At 40.8% G+C, this 22244-nt stretch overlaps 1 protein-coding gene and 1 long non-coding RNA gene across 4 annotated transcripts in view; both read right to left on the reverse strand.

Moving 5' to 3' along the window:
• Dgk (diacyl glycerol kinase 1) overlaps positions 1–22244 on the reverse strand; it is a 132349-nt gene that overhangs the window by 11772 nt on the left and 98333 nt on the right. For 2 of the 3 annotated variants that reach the window (XM_031971492.2, XM_031971493.2), the window contains 3 exons: positions 12204–12338; positions 11819–12032; positions 9073–9234 (listed from right to left, as the gene is read on the reverse strand). In XM_031971492.2, coding sequence (XP_031827352.1) covers positions 9073–9234; positions 11819–12032; positions 12204–12338 — 511 coding nt within the window. The remainder of the gene's footprint in view (positions 1–9072; positions 9235–11818; positions 12033–12203; positions 12339–22244) is intronic. The other variant, XM_031971494.2, reaches the window with a different exon arrangement.
• On the reverse strand, positions 1154–3202 carry LOC143176932 (uncharacterized). Its single transcript, XR_013001488.1, has 3 exons — positions 2845–3202; positions 2302–2506; positions 1154–2216 (listed from the first exon to the last, which is right to left on the reverse strand). It is a non-coding gene; the product is annotated as an uncharacterized LOC143176932 (long non-coding RNA).

Consider the following 22244-nt stretch of genomic DNA (forward strand, 5'->3'; position numbering starts at 1 on the left):
GAAGTAACATTTGGCAGTAGTAAACGTGAAAAGAAGTTTACAGAGCAACGGGGTTAAAATATAAAAGCGGCGAGGGACTTGTTGCTTCGCGGAGTATCTCGATCCGAGCCAAAAATACGGTGGCGTATCGGTCCCGAAATTCCCCGATGAGTTCCGCGGCAAGGGTTGGTTAGAATACTCGCGCGGGAACCGTGAAACGGGAAGTCCGATCGTAGATTATTTTTGGATCGGCGATACCAAGTGGTTCTCGGTCGGTTGTGTTACAAGAGCACGCGACGGAGAACCTGTTGCTTCGCCGGGGATTTAGGAGGCGAGCATTGATGTCCGCTTGATAGACGCTCGATTTCGCGGACGCTACCTTCGACGTGAATCCTCGTCGCGTAATTTACAAACAATGTTGCTAGAAGCTGATATAAAACCTTCCCCTGAAAAAACTTTCATCTTAAAATGACTAATTAATGAGTAATCATTTATTCTTGGAATGTTTGAAGATGTTAGTCCTAGAGATTATGATTAATCAATTATTTCTATGCTTCCTTTCGCCAGTTCGTTACTTTCCTTAGCAGTAGGAAAATATTAGAACCATCCTCTTATGATAAGAATAAAGAATTCTTAACTCTAAAGATACTTTTCTTGAAATATATACATCTTCACTGTATATAACAGCTTTAATAGAGTATCTTCACTAAGAACACGATCCTTCATCGTGAATCTTGAATATATAATACAAAGTGAAAGATTTTTTGATATTCATAAGTAATACCAGTTTAATACTTCCAGTATTAACATCCTCGACAGTGGTGAGTTTAATTAGTATAACGTGTTTCTTTATCCTATAATGGCTATACTAGAGTTAGATGTTACTGCGAAGGAACATCTGATTCGCAGAGGACATTTTCGAACGGTCATTCAGTAAAGCATCTTCTGTTTCTATAAGAAGAAGAACATCGAAGAATATGACCAGTAAAATTTCCCCTCGTGGTTAAACGAGCCTCCAGACATAGCGATGAGAGAACAACGAAAGAAAGACGGACAATGCCGCCGGTCACGGGGGAAATAAAGCCGGCTGATCAATCGTAGAAAGCGAACGATTTATCTTTAGTACGTGCGACAACGTTGAAACAAATTCATCGACTATTCTATTACTCTCCAGTGGTCCATTCTGCTCCTGTCCGTGATTCTTTCTCCACCGATGCCGCGATTTATTTCGCACCGATTTCTGGCAGAGCTCGGATGGACGATAAATTACGCTCGCTTGAATCGGGAACGCACGTAATGGTATTTTTGTCTCGTTTCTTTTTCTATAAAATAGTACAATACTCCAGCTATTTATTGAAGAGAGTGACGTTACACTTTATTTCGCGTGGAATCAATGAAATTTATGGTTATTAGAGTCTGAAAAAGTGTAACGTACAGTTAATTCTGACAACGTTCACTTATCATTTTTTTCTAAATTTTCTTTGGTAATATTTAAAGATGAATCGAAGTATACTTTATAATTCCCATAAGTTTAGATATGAAATGATAATTCGAATTGAACGGAACGTGAGGCTATAATTTGAAGTAATTCGAATATAAATTTACGGTTCCGTATATTCTGAATATTCATTGTTCGAACGTTAGAATCGTTTGTACGATCCAAATACAATTGGAACGGTAATTTCCCATTGAAAATGTTTGAAAATGAGAATAATTTGAATTTACAGTTCATTCGAATTCACGAGATTCGCCTCGTATTCCGTTTCACCGGATTATTAGGCCTCTAAAAAATTGTATCGGCCGTTGGCAAACGTTTCGGCGCGTGACAGAAACAAATTCGAAGCCGCCGCCGCCGCCGCTGCGCACGCGGATGCAACTGACGCAAGAGGCGCGCGTCAAAGTGAAAATCCCTGACGTTTCACTTCATGTTATAAATATTCGGCCGAGGTGTACACCACTCGACGAAATTTCTATTAATAACGTCTCCCTTGGCCTCTCTTCGCGGTGACAATGAGAAGCGGATGACGGAAGTGTTCGGTCGTCGCTCCTGTGGCCGCAGACTTCTCTCTGTCAACTGTCTGATGCGCGAAGTAAAAAATGAATCACTAAAAACACTTTTCTATTTGTGCCCGTGGAATCATTTTAGCCGTTACTTTATCGTTTCGATAATGTTTTGTCGTTGCAACTTTCTTATCGCTCTTCGATGTTACTTATTTTGAGCGATGAATATCAACAACCTGCGATCATACGACGGAATTGTTGAAAAAGGTCTTTCAATACAATTTTTCGATAGAGTGAAATACTACACTATTTTAATAATACTTGTAAAATAATCTTATTTGAATAATGTCCAGGTCTGCTTATATCGAGTAGCAGTTTCTCACGCGTATATATTTTAAGTTCTTTTTGGTTTACGTCAGTGCACGAATGTGTCGACCCAGGTTCGCTTTACTGAGCTCTTGTTGTCAACTTCGGTGAAGCATCATATCGCTTAAGATCGAGGTATCATGTAGTAAAATCTACCTTCCTGGAACAATGACACTAATTTGATCAAAGAAAATCATCTATAAGTTATATAAATTTATCTACAAATCTCTTTAACACATAAAACAGTTGAAAGAAAATGTTCGCAAGATTGATTAAAACGCACCAGAAACACCAAACAATCGGAGAATAAAATAAAGCGAACTGAATTAACAAAGAAGTGAAATAAAAATATCAACCCCACAACCATAATCCTCCATCGATATTACATAACAACACAGCTCACTGTTGCAACCCAGTATTTATTAAACATTTACACACGATTGCCAGAGAAGACATTCTCGACTGAAAATTATTATAAAAATGATCTTCTTCGCTCACCTTCTTTCAAGAGGCAGCCAGGAATGTTCGGTAAACGCAGCCAATCATTTTTCAACACCATTTGGCCAGGTTCGATTTGTAAAACGCGCCAAGGACCATGGAATTGCGGTTAACGCGGGAGAGATCGTTCGATTCCCGGTTAATCGGAAGTAACGACGATGGGTATCGGACGGAAGTCTCGCGAGAAACTAACCGTCGATCCTCGGTGAATCGCGATCGATGATTGTGGCTCGGGGAAGGGAGGCACTTGTTGCTTTCCGCGTGACTCGGGAGACACTGAGGGACAGCGTATCGCGTGAGAAGAGAGCTTTCGGCCAGAAGGGTCCTGGTATACTAAGTATGACGTTATTTATACCGGTTGATACTGGTTCCTCGCGTTATTTCGGGGATCGAACGAATACGCAAGCTCATCGAGAAAGCGGGACAATCGAACGGCGACAGTTTCCTCGAACTATCGGGAAAACATGGAAGGTATCTTCGTTTTTCTTTATTCTTAACACGCTGACTGCCACGAAAAACATCAGTGTTTTATGTATCGCTTATCCTTGCTATAGCGAAGATACAAAGCAAGAATTATTAATTTTTCGATATGAAAATTCTTATATTATCCTATTATCTAGTTATTTACGTTACGGAAAATTTGTATTCGAGATCGATTATCTTCCAGATCATAATTATTTTCTTGTGATTTGAAAGCTCTGGTCATCGGGGACCGCCGTGGCAGTCGAAGTGTTAACCCTTTGACGTATAATACCGTGTTATATTCCTAGTGAACATTTTAAACTCAATAAATCTAATTCAATAAATCTAATGTTATTTACTTTCCTTTTAGTATAGATTAAATATCACTTATCAATCGTTAATACTTAAGCCACGTCATTAGTGTATGTACGATATATAAATTCTGGTTAAGGATATTAATAATATTAATAAGAAAAATGGAAATGAAGTGAAAGCTTTGTTAAGCTGGTTACTGGAAGAATGTAAGTATATCTGGTTTTAATATAAATGAATTTGCACCTGTATTTTAACTTTCATTTAAACGTTCCTTACATTGGTCAACGTAAATAATAAATTATAATTTTTTCCCACAAACTTGAACTTCAGATTAGATTTTAACTAAATTACAAATTTTCTTCAATTTACCACTACTGAGAGCGTTTTAAAAATGCCTGCCTCGAATTTAAAGTATAACATCAGAAACCTGTTTTACCGATAGTGATTACCAACACCTCCACATTCCATATTTCGTCCACAAGAATTTCAATTCCCGAGATAACGCGAATCGCAAAAAGTCAGAAGAATATCGACCGTCGCCGCTTTATATGTTCCACAACAACTACCCGCTTCATAAAAATTCTCCGGTGACATGTTTTTTTTTTTCACGTCGCGTGCAGCAGGCTTCGACACCGCAACGGCATAACTCATTTTTTATCAATTTTTTCGTTGTACCGCCGACAGGCGAATTTATAGGTTCTCTTTTCGCGAAGCATCCGCGGATTTATCGCTTTTCGTTTCCGCGTTTCGCAGACGATCCCCGATCCCTGTCGTTCGAAACGCGGGGAAACTGTTCCTCAGTCTAAACAAACGCCCCGAATAACCGAAACTGAAATATCCACCGAATTACTTCCGGTCGTCGTGACATTTCGCGCGGATCAAAATGTCGATTTATAAATGGTAATTTACGTGTTGCACGGGTCTAGCGACCGACACGGGATTTAGTCTGACCCGGCAGCTCGATAAACAATTTCAGCAAAATGGTCCCGTGTGTGCGAACTAAACACGCCGGTTCGCCGGACTTAAATGTCACTCTTTGTGGCCGTTGTTTGATTATTACTTTCCGTTTTAGCCACGGGCTTCTATCCCCGAGGCGAAAGAGAGTTTCCGTCAATCAAACATTTACATTGTATATAACGGAATATTCCCTGTTCGTCGCAGTCCCTCTCGTTGCCAGTCCGAAAATAAGAATTTAATCCGTCATACTTTATGTCACGTCCCATTGAAGTCTCCCCGTAACTCTTATACGCGAGACTCTTCTAATAACAATAAAACAGAGAAAAATGGACCCGTTATGGAACAATCTAAATACATTTACAAATAACAATAATATTATCAAATAACAAGTATCTACATCGACGAAGAATATCTTCTGAATCTTCTGATACGATCCATTTCGATCGAATTTCGACGAAATTAGACGAACAGAATAGAAACCGATCGCGTACCGGCGGAGATTGATTATAATAAAAATAAAATTCACTGTCGCCCGGAAGAATTAGAGACTTAACTGCCCGGAAACTTCCGAGCGGCGCTGCGCCGTTTACGAGCACTAAACTTCGTTTTCAAACGTAATAACGCCGGTTTTATGAATAACCAAGCCGCCCCTCGATATGACCAAGTAATCAGACAACGAACGAGCAACGTCGTGCAGGCGAAACGGGACAGGGTGGGTCGTCGGCGGGGGCGTGCTCGTATTCTTTCCTTTTTTTTCCCCTCTTGCCGCTCTTTCGATTCCGCCACCGACCGACCGAAGTGCACTTCCGGTCGAGAGATGACGTCCCGTTCCCCCGTCATAATTCAACCGCATTTACGAGCCTTCAGATATGCTGCGCGTATAATGCATCAGCGTAAAAACGATGCCGGCCAAAACCAACCCCTTATCATTTCGAGCGTAATGCGATTTTATCTAGACAAAGGAGATTCCCCGGCGCACACGCATAAATCCCTTCAATCTCGAGAAAGGATGTTCTCACGTTACCATCCCTTCGGGAACCGCCGCGAACATCTAGCCTGATTGAACCCTTGGAAGGCTAAAAGGGTCCAGTGGACCCATTTTGATATTTACATTCGTCCGAGACTCTTAACACTAGAACTACCGAACGGTCAAATTGATTTTTTGAAACTTTTCTGTGGAAACTCCAACAGCGTTACCATTGGAGATATCTATTGATTTGCAATGCAGTTTGCTTATTGTTAAATCAATTTCTGTAGTAATTTTGTCAGAGATTTGTCTGTTATGTTTTTAATCATTATTAAAGAAGCAATCAAGGATGGGTCGTTTTAACCTCTCTAGTAGTTCTTTTGTTAATTCAAATTGTCGATTACTGATGTACACGGAACGTTAATGATAATCCTGTTTATTATATATAATTCTGTAAGTGATATTGTTCCTTAGTTCTGTATGATTCTTTTTAATGTTATTTTCCAGATGTGGTGAAAAATTGAAAAATGGCAGAAGGTCATGTCCAACGAATTAATTGTTTACAGTAGAAGTTTTCATATTAAAGATTTCATATTAAATGTATGGTACACGTTGTCATACATTGGAAAATGTGAAATAATTTAAGTAAATGGTAAGGGATATTTCATGCAGGTTACAGTGTGTTATCTTGGAACGTGGCCAAATGTATGCACAAAATAATAAAGCCTTCGAGCTGAAATCAATATAGCAATTTTTGTTTGCAAACCATTTAAAATCGCCGACCCATAATGGAAATAAGCTATTAACGACACAGAAATGGCAGGATTTCGCTGTAAAATCGAAAATCCGCGCCCGAAATGCCAGTCACGCTCTCTGATTACACGGGTAGTCGGTTTCAAACGGTTGAAATGAAAAATCATCCCCGCACAAATGTTAGGGAATTAACGGCATTTCATAAATTCAAGCGGATATCGCTCGGTATTGTGTATTCCGAGATTCCAGTTTATCGAGCGAAGTGCGCGACAAATTTATTTCAATTATCGGCAAATCCTCTATATCGCGACGCATGGTATTGCTCCAATAAATCGGTTTAAATAACGCTCAAAAATTTATCATTTTAAATCGCCCGGTGGAAATGTAAACTCGGGCCGCGGGAACCGGTAAACAACACAGCGAATCGTATAAACGGGACGTCGACGAGAAATATCAAACAGCTCGCACCCTACATAATCGTAAAATAATTAACAGAAAATTCAGTTTGTACGTCGTTCAGCGACTAAAACCCGACAAACTGCGAACAGCCCGTCGCGACGGGGAACACGGAGATCCGCGCGATTTTTCTGAAATATGGCGAGATCAAGCCGTCAACGGGCCGAAGATTACACAACACGAGTTTTTCTCCCGGCCGGTTTATTTTCTCGTCGGCTTGTTTTCGTATTTTCTGACTCGTGGACGACGTAATCGATGAAGAAGCTACGACGGCGGCGGTCGTCGACGAAGGAATCTCTCCTCCGCGTTGGGCCGCGTGCGTCAATGGTTTTTGCGTCGCGTACGGGGGCTGGACGGGAAAGGATGAACAAAAAGGAAAAACGAGAAAGACATAATCGATTAGGGCATGATCGAGGCACAATAGGCCTGTCCATTAAAACCGGCGTGCACGTTAGCCCGGGACACGTTTTACGGTGGCCGGCTATCCGGTTTACGGCATCGATTTGTTTGCCGACGCTGGACGCGCCGCGTCTCATCCATAAAGTATTCTACGGCGATCATAAAGAGTTACGTTACGATCGGACCACGATCCCGTTGTTTATACCGCGGACGATAGCCTGACGTCCCGGCATTGTTCCTCGTCTTCAGCTCGCTTGGATATTTTCAGTGCCTCGTTACGCGCCGTTCACCGTTCACTTGCTCGAAATAAAACGTCCGCGGAATGGACCACGCTTAGAACCGATACGCTACGAACAATGCTGCGATGTTAGGGAAATAGTCGATGACAGTTGGGATCGGTTTTTAGTTCTTTGAGAGAACGGAGCGTTTATACTCTTGGACAGTAGATTATTTTGACTTAGTGGTCGCTTTATTTGTATTTTTAGGTGTTTAGTAGTTTTTTTCGTGTGATTATGTAGACATTATCAACTATGTTGTGATGTTAGGGAAATAGTCGATGACAGTTGGGATCGGTTCCCAGTTCTTCGAGAGAGCAGAGCGTTTATACTCTTGGATAGTAGATCATTATGACTCAGTGGTTGCTTTATTTGTATGTTTAGATGTTTAGTAGTTTTTTTCGTGTGATTATGTAGACATTATCAACTATGTTGTGATGCTAGGGAAATATGTGATGATGGTTGGCGTTGGTTCTTAAGTCGTTTTCGAGAGCAGAGTGTCTGTACCGTAATAAGTATTGCGATATGTATAATTTTCTTAATAATATTATCTTAATAATATCAAATATAATATCTTAACAATACTAAAAGGATTATTTAAGTTTAACATTCTCATATTTAATCGCGTGGCTGCAGTCCTAGACATGGTGTCGAAGATTTAATTAATAAAAACAAAAGACTATGGTAACTACTGCAAACACTTGTGGCATAGGGCCACAGACAATTTTTGCTTTCTTTAATGTGATCTAGGTTACTGTATTTTAACTATAACTTCAAGGGTTAAAATATTTTTCCTATGAGTCTTATTTATATTTATATTTAACCGACATAGTATTTGAGGATTCTCAAAGCAAGCACTATAATAAAGAAATGAAAAGGTTCAGAGGACAAAGTTTCAAATTCGAACTGTACACTCCAACTTGTCGAGACAACTCGTTTCCACGTTCACGCGACGCTGAAAACGTCCCCGGAGTTGCAACACCGTGGCAATCAGATTTCAATCATCCGAAAAGCGCCGGCGTATCGGAGGATGTGATCGGAGGAAAAGGAATTCCCATTCCGGAGTTACCGATCGTCGTGTTGGATCGCAATCGTCCTAAGGTTCGGTTACGATTCGATATACAGGGTGCTCCTGAAATCGTGCAATTGGGGAGGAAATGATTTTATGTGAAAAGTCAGGTAGACAGTATAAAATAATATTCTTCTTCACGTGACACTTCGTGTTCAAGATAATCGAGTTTGAAAATTCGCCGAATGCCCGTAGTATTCAACAGAAATCAGCTAATATGTCTGTGCACGATTTACCATTGTCACTTATAAAGGTTAATATTAATTCACAATTATAAAATCAATTTGAAATTGATTATTTTGGAATTGAAATGTTCACTTATGAGAATTATTCTATATTATCGACTGTATTTTTACATGCAGATCCGCTCTTTACTCGGTTGTTTACCACTATTTCGGAAACACCTTATGTAACAAAAGAATTACGAGAGTCAAACCAGTCGGAGATAGGTCGGCATCGATTCCTTCGAGGATGTTCTACCCGAAAACTGAAAGAATCTCTGCTGGGTACACGTGTATACCTTGCATCTATGTGTCCGCGTTGATGTATACGTGTGTGTACATCGATCCACCCACCTTCCAATTTCCCGTTGTTGACGAGCAGCGAATTGTTCGACTTCCGGGACGAATTCCGCGACATTTGGCTGTGGCTAGGGCTGCTGTCGGTGCTCTTCTTCTCGATGACGTCGTGGCAGCTGTACGACGTGTGCTGGACCGTTAGTATCGGATGGACGCTTCCTTGAATCCCGCAGCGAAAATAGAAGGGACACAGGAACAGAAATTAAATACTAAGAAACTAAATATAATGCCAATAAACATTTCACTAAACATTATATGACACTCAGATGAGATCTGACCGCATATTAACGATTTGACCTCCATAGCACCAGCACTGAACTTTTAGCATAAATTTTGCCGATTGTAATTCATTTTTTGATCGACATATCGAGTAAACTAGATTTTGTTCGATCGATGAGATACAAGAAGATTACAAGTGATTTTGATCTTTTAGTCTCTGTGTCGTTAAGGAAATTATTTTCATTGTATAAGTAATTTCACGAACATCGATTTCGTCAATGTTTTAATTGAAATGCAACTTTCGATTCGATAACGAGTTATTTGTAATTATTAATTAGAGTTCACGTTAACCACCTTGAATTCAATCGTAGATCATCGATGATCGACGATTGTAGAAGATGATTTGTAACCGAATCAACTACTAGAATCTCAATCATCGTCAGTGATATGTAATCAGATTACATTTTGCCCAACTTCGATGATCTGGGCTCGGCGAAGTGCGTCGTCACTCTCGGACTGATTTATCGCCGATACGATTCTCGATTTACGAACTAATGGACACCTCTCGGTCGGGTTCGTCAGGTTTCTGACCATTTTGATATCCGTCCCCTCGGTGCTGATCGATCAGACACATGATCGCCGGGTAAACCGATATCGTGATCTCTGTGATCTTGACGCCACGGAATCGCAAACGGAGAAGTTTAACCGAGAATTCTGTTCGCAGAATCGTTTGAACGTGTATCGCCTTTCGGTGACGTTTACGATGAAAGTCCACGACCCTGGACATTTTATCGTATCAGTTTTTAGTGTTTTACATAGAATTTCGAGCGAATTACATAGAAGATATCGAGCGACACATTTTTATAATAAATATTCATTGTGATTGATCTACGTAGAAAATACGAGAGACACATCGCACATTTACAATTTCAGCGATGCAATAAATATTCCCATTACCCTCGAGTATTCTTCGATATTGACAAAATGTAATACTCCGCTCATATTACAGTTATATGCATTTTTGAAAACGTTGAATATTTGAAATGATTTGCAAAATAGTTTCATTTCGATGCTGTAATTAATATACGAAGAAACCGAGGATGAATGTATTATTACAATTTTTATAAGGATTGTATATTAATAATGTTCAATGTTTGGTTGTTCTAGTGTTGAAGAATACAAAAATAAAAGAAACATTTCCATTATCAAATTTGAAACTTGCCAAATTGTTAATCTTGAAGGTACAAGTTCCAGACATCTTGATGAGCAGTTATCCGTATGTTAAAGTTAGAGTGCCAGACGAGCGTGTGGCGGAACAAGGAGGAAGATGATAAAGTTTAATTCTCGGTCGTTAATTTTTCAAAGCTCGCGGGAACCGTAATGACGATTGTTGCTTTCTGTCGCTTCTCATCCCCAGGCTTCCTTTGTTTACCGTGCTCGAGCGTTACAAAGGAAACGGTCGAGAACTTATTTTTAACGAAGAGTCGCACAATGCCCGGCGAAATCGTGCGTTACCGACTTGTTTCTTTCTTTTCCTCTTTTTTGCCGGTACCACGGCGTCGATTACCATCCACCGCCGCTGAACAATGGCCGTCTTTGATGCACGGTGCACCCGGAGGGATGAAAATCGACACCCCGGCGAGATGAAAATCGTAGAACGGTGTCACGAAGCCGGGGACAATGACAGAGACAAATATTTATGCTTCTCCGACATTCGCACCCCTTTAACCCTTCAGGAACGACGCTCAATTATTGGTTTTTACAATTCTTTGAGTGTTTTTTTTTTGTTCGTGACAAACGTTACCGTAATTGATACAGACAATTATATAATGTTATATTAAAATATAATATAATATTTTCGCAACGTAATTTGTGTTTATTATTCGATAACGTAATTTGATAATATGAATTTCTTAATATTTTCTATAGCTATCTTTCGTTCTGTAGACAAAAATGATAAACGATGAAAGAGGAATAAACAAATGCTTCTGAAGAGTTAAAGTATACTAGCTGTCGTTCATTAACGAACAATATTCTCTATCGCTATCGCAACAAGATTTCATATTTCGTGTAAATAACGTTTCTATAATATTCCACTGAAATGAATACAAGAAATTTAAAAGCTTAAAATGAAAATTCAGTACTATTCAAAAATTAGTAGTTTACCGATGACTTCGTTAACGCTAAACCGAGGCGGGATCGTTGCACTAATCCGAATCTATGTGAATTTGATTGTGCACAGGTCTATATTACTAGTTTACATCGTAATTAACACTAGAACTACCGATCACTTAAACTGATTTTTACAAATTTCTTTATAAAAACCATAAGCATGCGTTTACTAAGATTTCAATTGAGTTATATTTCAGTTTTGCTATTACTGAATTAGTCTTGTTAATCATTTTTTGTAGAAGTATCTGCATCTTTTCAGTAATTGTAAAAGAAGAAATCAGAAATAAGTCATTTTGACCCATCTGGTAGTTCTAGTGTTAAGATAATAAGAAGTCGAAAATGATTATACTACCTGTGCGAGCCCTGGTAGAAGCTTCGCTTTCCGTTCTGTGGTGTCCCAGAGCCTGCAGCTTCTCCGTGAGCCCATGAATTTTGTCAGCGAAGGAGGAACCATGGCTGTCCGTCGACGTTCCGCCAGGTAAACCGGTGCTGTTCACGTTGCTACTCGACGTTGTGTGAGATGTGATCGCGGCGCAGGCGGTCGTCGACGATAACACGGCCATCTCCTAATTGACAGACAAAAATTATACACGTTATCGTAACACGATTGAATTGGTAAATAGTTTTTCGTATTTGAAATATCTTAAAAATTGTATTCGCGATGTGTTCTCCTTGTTGTAACTCCTGTACAAAAATCTACTGTTACCGGTTGCAATAGAAAACAACAAATAATATACCTTGAAAGCTTTCCCATCGACACCACGCGGCACCCTCTTGACGAACGAAAGGAAAAGGTGTCGCGAGAGCTCGTCAGGAGCCACGACTTCGAGATAAGTGTCCAAGAACTTGCGAAATCCATCGTAGTCAATATCCTGGAACCACAAGATTAAATATATTTTTAATTATCATCTAACTTTGACAAATTTCAACTCGATAAATTTGAATGGTTACTTAATTATTTGATTAATTATTTGACTATTTATTAAATGATTTTAACCAGTCAACTGCGTTCGACGAATACACGTCATCTGAAAGTCAAAATGATACTAATTCTTTCAACGATAAATTATTTAGTTTCTCAGACGAACATGTAATTCTTCTCTGTTTTGCTTTAGCTTTTCTTTTATTTTTTACAACTAACATAAAGGAATACCTTGCATAAATTAAGTGACAGAATTATTTTATTTCGATGTTCCATGTATTGTTACATTACAGAAAATTTAATATTGAATTTGAAATTTTATCACTTTCTTGGGCCAAATCGAATGGCGACTGAAAGGTTAACAATAATCGTAAAATAAAAGGTCTGAAATTATTTGTCTCGACGAGCTTTCCAATTTCACTGTTGATCGAGTGAACTTCTTTTTAAATTCATTTCAAATGCTGTACTGTTTGGAAAATACTTTCGTGTATAACCGGAATACATTTTAATATTGACGCCGTCGAAAAGCCGACGATACAATTGATAAACAACGAAAGTTATCCGAGGCTAAATGCGGCGTAAGTTGATTATACCGGCGCCGTATTCGGAAACTGCGAACAGTACACCGTGTCGGCGGATCGATGATACTTAATTTAATCACTTATCCACGTGAACACCTAATTTGATAGCCTACCGCGATGGGATTTCTATTTTAAGACACCGGGATCGACTGGCACAAGCGCCACTCGGGTTATCGAAATTATCGATGAATTTCGTAGATTCTCCCGGGTATTCGATATGAATGCTGAATTATCCGCGTGATCGTCGTTTATCTATACAACGTGATAGATGCGCCGAGACCCGTGGGAGTTGATACAGACGGCCATCGGTTTAGGATAGATTGACGATCCCTGATCTGGGTCCCTGGGACGCAATATTGGCGGTCTTGAACCCTTGAGTCCTCCAGATCAGATCGTTACGGTCTCCAGACGCTACACAGACATCTTTGAACTAGTAGAAGACGACTCGGTTCACAATAATTGTGTTTACTGCGAGAATAAACTACCGAGAATCATAATTTATAATCAGAATTTATTATATTCAGCGATATATAAAATCTCAAAGGATTCTCAACTTAAAGATTTCAGAAGTCTTAGAAAACAGACTCCAAAGATACAAGTTGTTCGTCTTAGAAATCCTTAGTCGCTGTTATCTGAAAGGAAATATACGTCTAGATGGCTTGAGAGTTCTGGAAGATTTAGCATTATCGGGAAAAGATGTGGGGTCTAGAGGTCCTAACATTGAAGATCTCACTACTCTTGAGTCTCGAAATTCTCAGAGATTTCATTGCTGCTGAGAGTCCTTCAGATCAAACAAAGAACGCTATGATTCATAGGACGTCTGTTCGCTTTCACCGTTTCTCGAATCGAGAATCGTTTCTTACAAGATTCCACGTTCTTCTGTATCTGCTTTGTTCAAGATCGTACTCCCTCGCATTGACTCGTACTACTTAACGATCCTCTATAATAGGATCTCACGAATCTAAGACGATTCATATTGCACTCCATCAGAATGAAACCATTCGTTATTCCGCCTCTGCAAGGCAAGAACTCCTTAAATCAGATTTCGTCGAATCATAAATCATTTATAAACAATGCTACACGCTTCGACAACGTTTCTATCGTCGAGTCTGAACTCGTTCGCGTCAAGCCTCGCGGACGCGAGACCATTTGTTCCGCGTATCACGGGCCACCGTTCATCTACATCAATTTTAAGAAAGTAATCTGCAGCGCGAACGCTTCATCTATCATCGACGATTCACCGGACCACGCGGAATTCTACGTCGTCCCTTCAACAACAGAGCATGATAGAACATATCTTACTCAATTCCGGGAATAATGCGGATTCATCGATCTCCGGCGAGCAAGATGAATGCTTTAACCTGGTAATGGGAGTAGCCATCTTGTAATCAGCAACGGCGAACAGTTTGCACGGTCTACCCGAACCGGATCACCGTCTATTGTACACGGATTACGCGGTGATCTGAATCTTGTTAATGCTGAAGGTACCCGCGTACAAAAGGCCCGCGCTTTAAGCGCGCGGACAATAGGATATTTCGTAGCCATGCGAAAGAAATCATCGTCTGCGACTGGCAAAATGAAAAATACACCCCTTTCAAGAGATATCTACTCTCTCAGCGGCATGAGCGCGTATACACGATCATCAGCGTCCGAAAGTACCGAGACATCGCCTCTAATGACAGGGTTTCCCCGGTTCCCCGATGGAGTTAGGGTATCTTGATTGTAGGCTGAAGGTTATTAATGTGGAGTGGTTAGAGGTTATAGGAATTGTCGAAGTTATGGAAATTGGGAAAATTAGGAAAATCACAGAAGTTACGAAAGTTGTAGAAATTGTGGGAATTATAGAAAGTATAGGAATGATTAAAGTTATAGAAATTTTAGAAATTATAGAAATCGTACAATAAACCTGTTTGCTCCAAATTTTCAGCATTGAAGCGCACCATGCCCAATAAAGCATTCAGTAACTAAAACATCCGAGCGGAGGATGGTTTATAATCATTCATCGTCGGACGAGCGCGATAACAAGCCGCCATCGAACGTTTCGTTCCGATAGACCGCTCCCGACAACGGCAGTGCTCAACGTTCAAATTAAGTTTCACGAGGGCTCAGGTGAAAGTTGCTGGAGCACCTGTTTAAGGAACTAATTGCTTTAATTGGTTCGGTATTACCCGGTCGGAAGCGTAACCTGTTGATCGGGATTCCGGGAACATTGTAACCGGCAGCCATCGTAAACAACGGGAATAATAAAATATTCAAGCATTCGGACAATAGCTTCCGTTTCTTTAATGAAGAAACAATTCACCGAGGCGGTGGAGTATCGCGTTACGTGAAATTACTTCGTCGTCCCCCGTGAACGCTGCCCCGCGGAGTTCCTCGTTAATTAATCGCCGCTCGACGCGTAAATTGTACTTCTAACGCGGCCAAGCGATCGTAAACATCTTCGCCAGCGAATTCGCGCGGAATTAATCCTGTCGTTTATTGGTTGTTCCGCGGATATCAATTAAAACTGGGCGCGCGATGTTTGCTCGACGGAATAATTGATTAATACGTCGCTTTATTTCGTTATTTATATTGCGTTTATCGTTACACTGTTCCTCGCTAATTGGCGTTCCCGCTGCCCGAAGAAATTCGTTCGCCGAATGAAATTCCGGCGAGACGAGAAATGTCATCTAGAAGAGTTACGATTTGAACGTTCCATTCGGTTTCGCGGCAAAGCTTCTTTATCCCTGTACAAAGTTCGTTATGGTGCGTGGTTTTTATTCCCGCCGGGCTTTTGTCCCTTCATTGCACGGAATTGGAGCAATTAAATCAAGTTCAGCGTTTTTTTTTTCAATCTTCGGGTGATATTTAGTACGTGAAAATATGATAAAATGATAAACTGTGATCAATTTTTGATATTGGTTGTAATTAACAGAAGCACTTGGGGAATCATTTTCTCCTTTATTAATCACTTTGTCATTTTAAATGTTAACATATATTACAGCAACTGGAATATATTAATCATACCAAGTTAATATTCCATTCTGTCTTCAAAGGAACAGAGAATATTATTATGTATTAAATACAGATCGAAACCAACGTGACTCAATATTACTAGGCAAAGGATCAAATGTCATAAAAGAGTACTCTATAAAACTACGTATTTCGAACTGATAAATTTTTAATCCTGGAAACTCGTATGTTCACACGAGGATTACGTTATAAAGAAAGTTATTAGCAAATTGTTCGGAATCACGAAACGCGAGAAACGATCGTTTGGAACGGAAGTCCGTTACCGCCAAAAACTTTCGGCAGTGAATTCGGCTCGCAGCGTCGCGCACCAAGGTACCATTAAAAAAAAAAAAGGAAGGGACGCGGACGATCGTCGAGTCGTCGTCGTCGCCGTCGCCGTCGTCGTTCTCTAATTGGGCGCAAAGTTAATGAGGAAACAAGCCGGCTGCGAGTCGCTAACGACCAACCCAGTTTCGCGTTTTATTTGAAGAGCGACTCGTTTCGAGAACGACATTTCATCGATGTTCCTTACCAAGGACGCGAGGCGGCGCCTTTTTGCCCTTTTTCCCTTACTCTCTCTTTCGAATAGCAGGCGTTAAAACGTTGAAAGTTAACGGAAGCAAACGCGAAAGTTAAGGACGCGGATCTTGGTGAAAACAGAGAAAAAGTATTAAAATGGCTAAGAACAGCAGGGAACAGAGAAAAGAAGAATACCGTATAATAAGCCGTGCGAGAGTCTCAGGAAGAAGATATTTTCGTAAATTGAACCCTTTCTCATGGTTCTCAGACTGAGAATTAATAAAATCTCTTTTTTCCCCCTCTTTCTCCTCTAATTCGTCTGTTAAAGCTTGAACGACAAAGAACCGCCACAGAAGGTTAAAACTTCATTCTTAAAATGTATTTTAACACTTCGCTGAATTTAATCAAGAACTTCCATCGCTTTAATGATGTGAATACATTACCGGACACACGCGTGCTACACTGTGGCTGTACCAGTGCCTTTTAATTAACCCACATTTTCCAAAATTACCTACTTCCATAATTCCATTATCTTTATCGCTTAGAATCCACCCTTCCATTCTTAATTCTTCCTCTCCGCTTCAAATTGAAAAAGGCACTTTCAACCAGCAGAATCAAATCCGAGGCTAAATCTTTAATGAATACTAACAAATGATCCCCTTAATATGCGAAACATTCGTTTTCATTCAACGTTAACTATTCATCTTCGCTTCTGTTCCTATGAATCGACGTCGAACGTTATTTCCGCCGTCGAACAACACTCGCGAATTTCGATATAAAAAAGGCGAAACAACGTGTATTGTTTTATTGGAGCGGTTCGATTGGGTCGTTCCTGTTTTATATTTTTCGCGGGAGGGCGTGCAAACGTCCGACAAACTTACGGCCGACGGTACACGTGTTTCCGCGCGCGGCGAACGCCGGAAACACCGTAAAAATTGCCTCCCCGGTCGTTCGAACGCTGTAAAATCCGGCGTCGAGAGCGTCGCCCGGCCCGAAACTCCTGTCTAATCCGGCCAATCGCGTACCGCGCGCGCCGTAAATTTTACGAGCCCATACGAGACCGGTTATTCGCTTCGGAAGGTGTGCCCGCCACTTTTCGGGGAGCTGCGCTTGATCCGCCGCCCGCGATCTTTCTCGCCGCTCCGCCGCGGTCGGATTTTACGTTTCGCCGAGTCGATTTCGCTGGTCGGCGCGAGAGTTGCACTGCAAACGGCGTTGCAACTCGAAAACGATTTACCTAGAGAATCGAGGGAGAACGTTCCGCGCTAATTGCTCGCGTCGGACTTTTCGTTCCCCGTGGAATCGATGTCGAACGTTTATCGCGTCAAGTATTTACCTTTCGCGACGATTTTGTTGGGTTTCGATGCTATCGACCGTTTCTCTTTGTTGATTCATTTGTAAATTAGTGATGGATGCTTTAGTAATTTAGAAACAGTGGAGGGGTATCTTTGTTTTCCTGTTTTGATAGCTTCACTGTTGTTGTAGTGTTATTCTTTTCAATGTGTACAGAGGATGTGACTGCGTGGGGAATTGTAGCAACTCACGTGTTTTAATAAATGTAGAAAATTGTTTATTACATTGAAATGATTAAATAGAAGAAGATAGTTTCGCAGATCGCTCGCGTTAGACTCTCATGTAATAGTTTCTTAGACTACCCTTCGATCCTCCACGCACTACATTTAATGGAGGTAGCTTCGGATTATGCTTCGTTGTTCCGTAATATCGCGTAAAATACAATTTATAATGTTTATGTTCAATTATTGTATAATCAGCACTATGTGGTGATAGTTAATATTCATTCTGTAGAATTGTTCCGTGTGATCTAATTGTCAGAATTTCGCGAGAACAGTGAAACAGAGCGAGTGTCGTAATATGATTAAGGTTCGGTTTAAGTAGAATTAGCGAACAATAGCCAGGCACCACTGCAATCGTACTGGAGGGCACGCGGTGTAAACGAAGTTCTGAAATGGTTGCACCACAAATTACAAGTTATCCAATAAGATACCTACTTCTTTCAAAAATGCCAGTTACAAAGAAACCGTAGAAATCATTCTCCTAGAAACTTAACGAAACCAATCCCGCCGTTAATTTTTCAAAATTTTCATCAAATCAATTCGATGTTTTGCTATTTATTTCATTTTCGATATTTTATTTATTTATTTAAAAAGTTAACCCTTTTCATACGAAAATAAAGTAAACAGAACACTCAAACAATAGAAAACAAGCAAACTATGCACTGGTTTCTTGCTGTTTGAGTAGTTAAATCATATCTGCAACTTGGTATCCCAAACATGAAAATTCGATCTCGGCAAACTGTCGACATTCGTCCGTAAAGGGTTTAAAACTGGCGCAAAGATTTTCCCACCTGAAACCTTGAGTCACAATTAAAAACTGAATTCGGAAGATTTACGAATAGACTCAGAGCCAAGCACAATGATCAAGGTACAAAGGCGTTCGTGGTTGAAAGTAGATAAATACCTACTCGAATGTATCGGCGCAGCAGTCAGCCGTAATCGTATTTTCGCGTTTCGCTTTTCATGCCACTAACTACTGTCAGCGACCGAATGTGGTCAATTACGAACGGTATCGGAGCAAAATGGCTGGCGCCGGGGCTGCCTCGTAACTCGGCCCGATTGTGCCTCGGTGTTACGGTTTACGAGCGGCCGGCGGCGAGCCAGTCGGCCGAGCCGAATGCTCGCGCTCTTGGGCGGCCGCCTTTAAAAGGCTGCGCCCGCCTTTAACGAGTCCATTGAATTTTCGAAAGAAAAAGGAGACCAGGTCTCGTTGAACCTTTCGATCCAGCCGTCGCGCGGCGTTTGAAGAAACGATATTGTTTAACGAAATGAATGGGCTCCGTTCAATCGCGAGGATAATGGACAGCCTTGTTAAATGGAAGTTCCATCGACCGGCAGACCAATTTCCCCTGCTTCTCCTTTTCGAATTTCCCTTAGACAATGAGGCTAGTTTTCCTTCGAGGTAACACGAGGATTCCAACTCTTTCCTTGATAAAAGGAAAGACCGCTCGAGGATAAAGATATTCTTAGTCCTATCAGAATCAAGGCTTCCAGCGATTTTACCCCAAACTTCGTTTCCAATTATACTTCCCCGAGGTAATGCCGCGCATATTCAACAGCAATATTCTATATACATCGAGTTGCAAAAAAGTTTAGTCCTCCGAACGAGCATCGACTCTGAATTCAATTCAAATTCGAATGCAAACGCTCTCGGACAGGGGATAAGGGGAGTAACCGCGCCAGCTTTACTTCTACCTTCAATTCAAATTCAATCGCAGGAAGCTACAAGAAATCTGTTATGTAGATGCGGAGATTAATTCGGTGGCTTTCCCTCGAATCAATTCCAAATTAATTTTCTATACAAATGCCTCCTTTACCGTGTAATTTCGCGATCTCCCTTTAAAGGCGAAACTCTTAGAGAACACTCGGAAACTTCCCAAGAATTTATTTTACAAACAACCGGCAGCATTAATGAAATTCGCCTAACCAATTTTCACATCGAATACATAAAACACACGCGACGAAGCAATAAAACCAACGTAGTTCCCGGTTCAAACGTAACCCGTGAACTTCACCGGCCCCGAGCGAACCCCTGTCGCTGTTTATCATCCGTATTAGGATTGAGGGAACGTCGCGCGGTCCGCAGGGCTGGCGAAAAAATCGTTAGTGACCGTTTTCGCTCGTCCTTGCGCGCATTAACGGGGCAATGAGTCAATTTTACGACGGGCGGGACGTGACATTTGAAAATACCGATCCGACCCGCTGATCCTCCCCTTGATCCTCCGCTCGCTGCTACCTCGCGTCGCGTGTATCCTTTTCCACTTTGACCCATATATCCGGCTGCCTTATCGAGGTTATGACGACCTCACTGGTGATGTCATCGGCCCGCTGACGTCACCAGCACTCCCTGACGTGACCATTCAGAACGACCCGGTTCTCTCTCTCTCTCTCTCTCTCTCTCTCTCTCTCTCTCTCTCTCTTCCTCGCCCCCTCTCGCCCTCGGTTCGAATCGACCCCGCCTCTCGCGTTTCACCTCGCCCTCTCTCCCCTCGTGAGCCGTGTCTCTCTTCACGAAGCTTAATGGCCGTGTCCTGTCTCATTCATGCGGATATTCCTTCCAACGAGCGTGACCCAGTTTCCGGGAGAACGTCCGTGCAATCCGCGTCGACGCTGTACAGTAGTCTAAAGTATGATTAAGGGAAAAAAAGCCGAAAATTGAAGGTAAACGGATGGTGGTATCGGTGGACGTTAAGTGTTCTGCATGTAGTACTTAATCCTTTGCACTTGCAATACTTTTCTGAGTTTGTTGCCGACAGATGCCTGTGATCTCGTGTGTTTTGTATGGAATCGACTTGGAAATACGGTTGGCTAGAGAGAGTTCTTTTTTAACTATTCTTAATAGAAATCGTATTGATGGTATTGGAGTGTTGGTCAGATGTAATGTGCGTGGAATTTGTGAATGTTTTTTATGGGAAAGAGACAATTTTAATATAGGCGATTTAAAGTAGGAGTGCAATAGGTTGAATTTGTAGTGGCTTTTGGTATTAGGTTCATAAACAATGATGGCGATATGGAACCACTGATTTGAATTGATTAGTAAGTTACGATTTTTGTGATATTGATTGTTCTTCGTGATCTGGATCGCTTAGAGTGTCGATTATCCGCAAATTCAATGATTTACATTCTTGAAGTATAATTCAGGATATATAGAAACAAACATTTTGAAAAAGAACTGCAGAAGAATTCTTCGAAGAATTTTTTGTTCGGTTCGCCTAATGAACACTAGAACGATCGAGCATATAATAAGATTGGCATGTAATCTCTATAATAATTGTAATAACAGTTTATTTTCAGTTCCTTCAGACATTTATCACAGTATTCAAGTGGAACTATTTATTTTCAAAATGATTTTAATCATGTACGGTAGTTCTAGTGTTAAACGAAGTTAAACGAAATTAAGTAATCAAGGTTCTATTGTATAATTCTACTATCAAACTGCTACGATCCTATCGACCTGGTTTTAGTCAACATTCGATACAGAATGCAAGAACACACAGAAAATGCTATTGTGTTCAATAAAGAAAATGATTTTAGAATTCTTTCCACCGAGTCTCAAAAATCTAGATCACCGTGCGCTGTTCCGCGACGATTCTTTATTCCGCGAGAAGCGTCGTCCCGCGATTCGATTGAGCGCCGCGCGCTCCCTCGCGTCTCCTTCCACGTACCGAAAAATTCTCAATTCGAGCCCATTCCTTATTTCTCCGGTCTTTCGACGAATTCCTCCCGGGAATTCGCTTCCCGGAACTGTTCTTGCATCGCAATGTACTTTCAGTTTTTGCATTTGGAATTTTACTCGGCGGAGTTTCTTTGTTTTTCGTAATTGTAATTCGCACGGTAATCGCGAGGGGAAAACGCGAGCGCGTTTTAATCTGCGAAATGCGTTCCGCTTGTTCCTCTCTCGAGGGAGAATGGCCAGCGGAAAGGAAAGTAATTCCAACGGTTTACAGGACGTTTCGGGTTTTGTTAATCTGCTTGGTGCTAAATTTAAACGTTTACGATTGTAGAATCAATTGTATCGCCGATTGATGAAGTTTCGTTAAGTACGTTCGTTAAGTACGAGAATATATGGAATACAAATGTGTCCGTCCGTGATCGCCTGTTTCTACTTTAAATGTATTTTCCAGTGGATAAGGTGAAATGGATATATGGCTTGATATTTCATCAAGAATTTTTATACTGAATCAACTTTTC

Source organism: Nomia melanderi, chromosome 2 (assembly GCF_051020985.1).
Source record: "Nomia melanderi isolate GNS246 chromosome 2, iyNomMela1, whole genome shotgun sequence".
In the NCBI taxonomy this organism is placed as follows: domain Eukaryota; kingdom Metazoa; phylum Arthropoda; class Insecta; order Hymenoptera; family Halictidae; genus Nomia; species Nomia melanderi.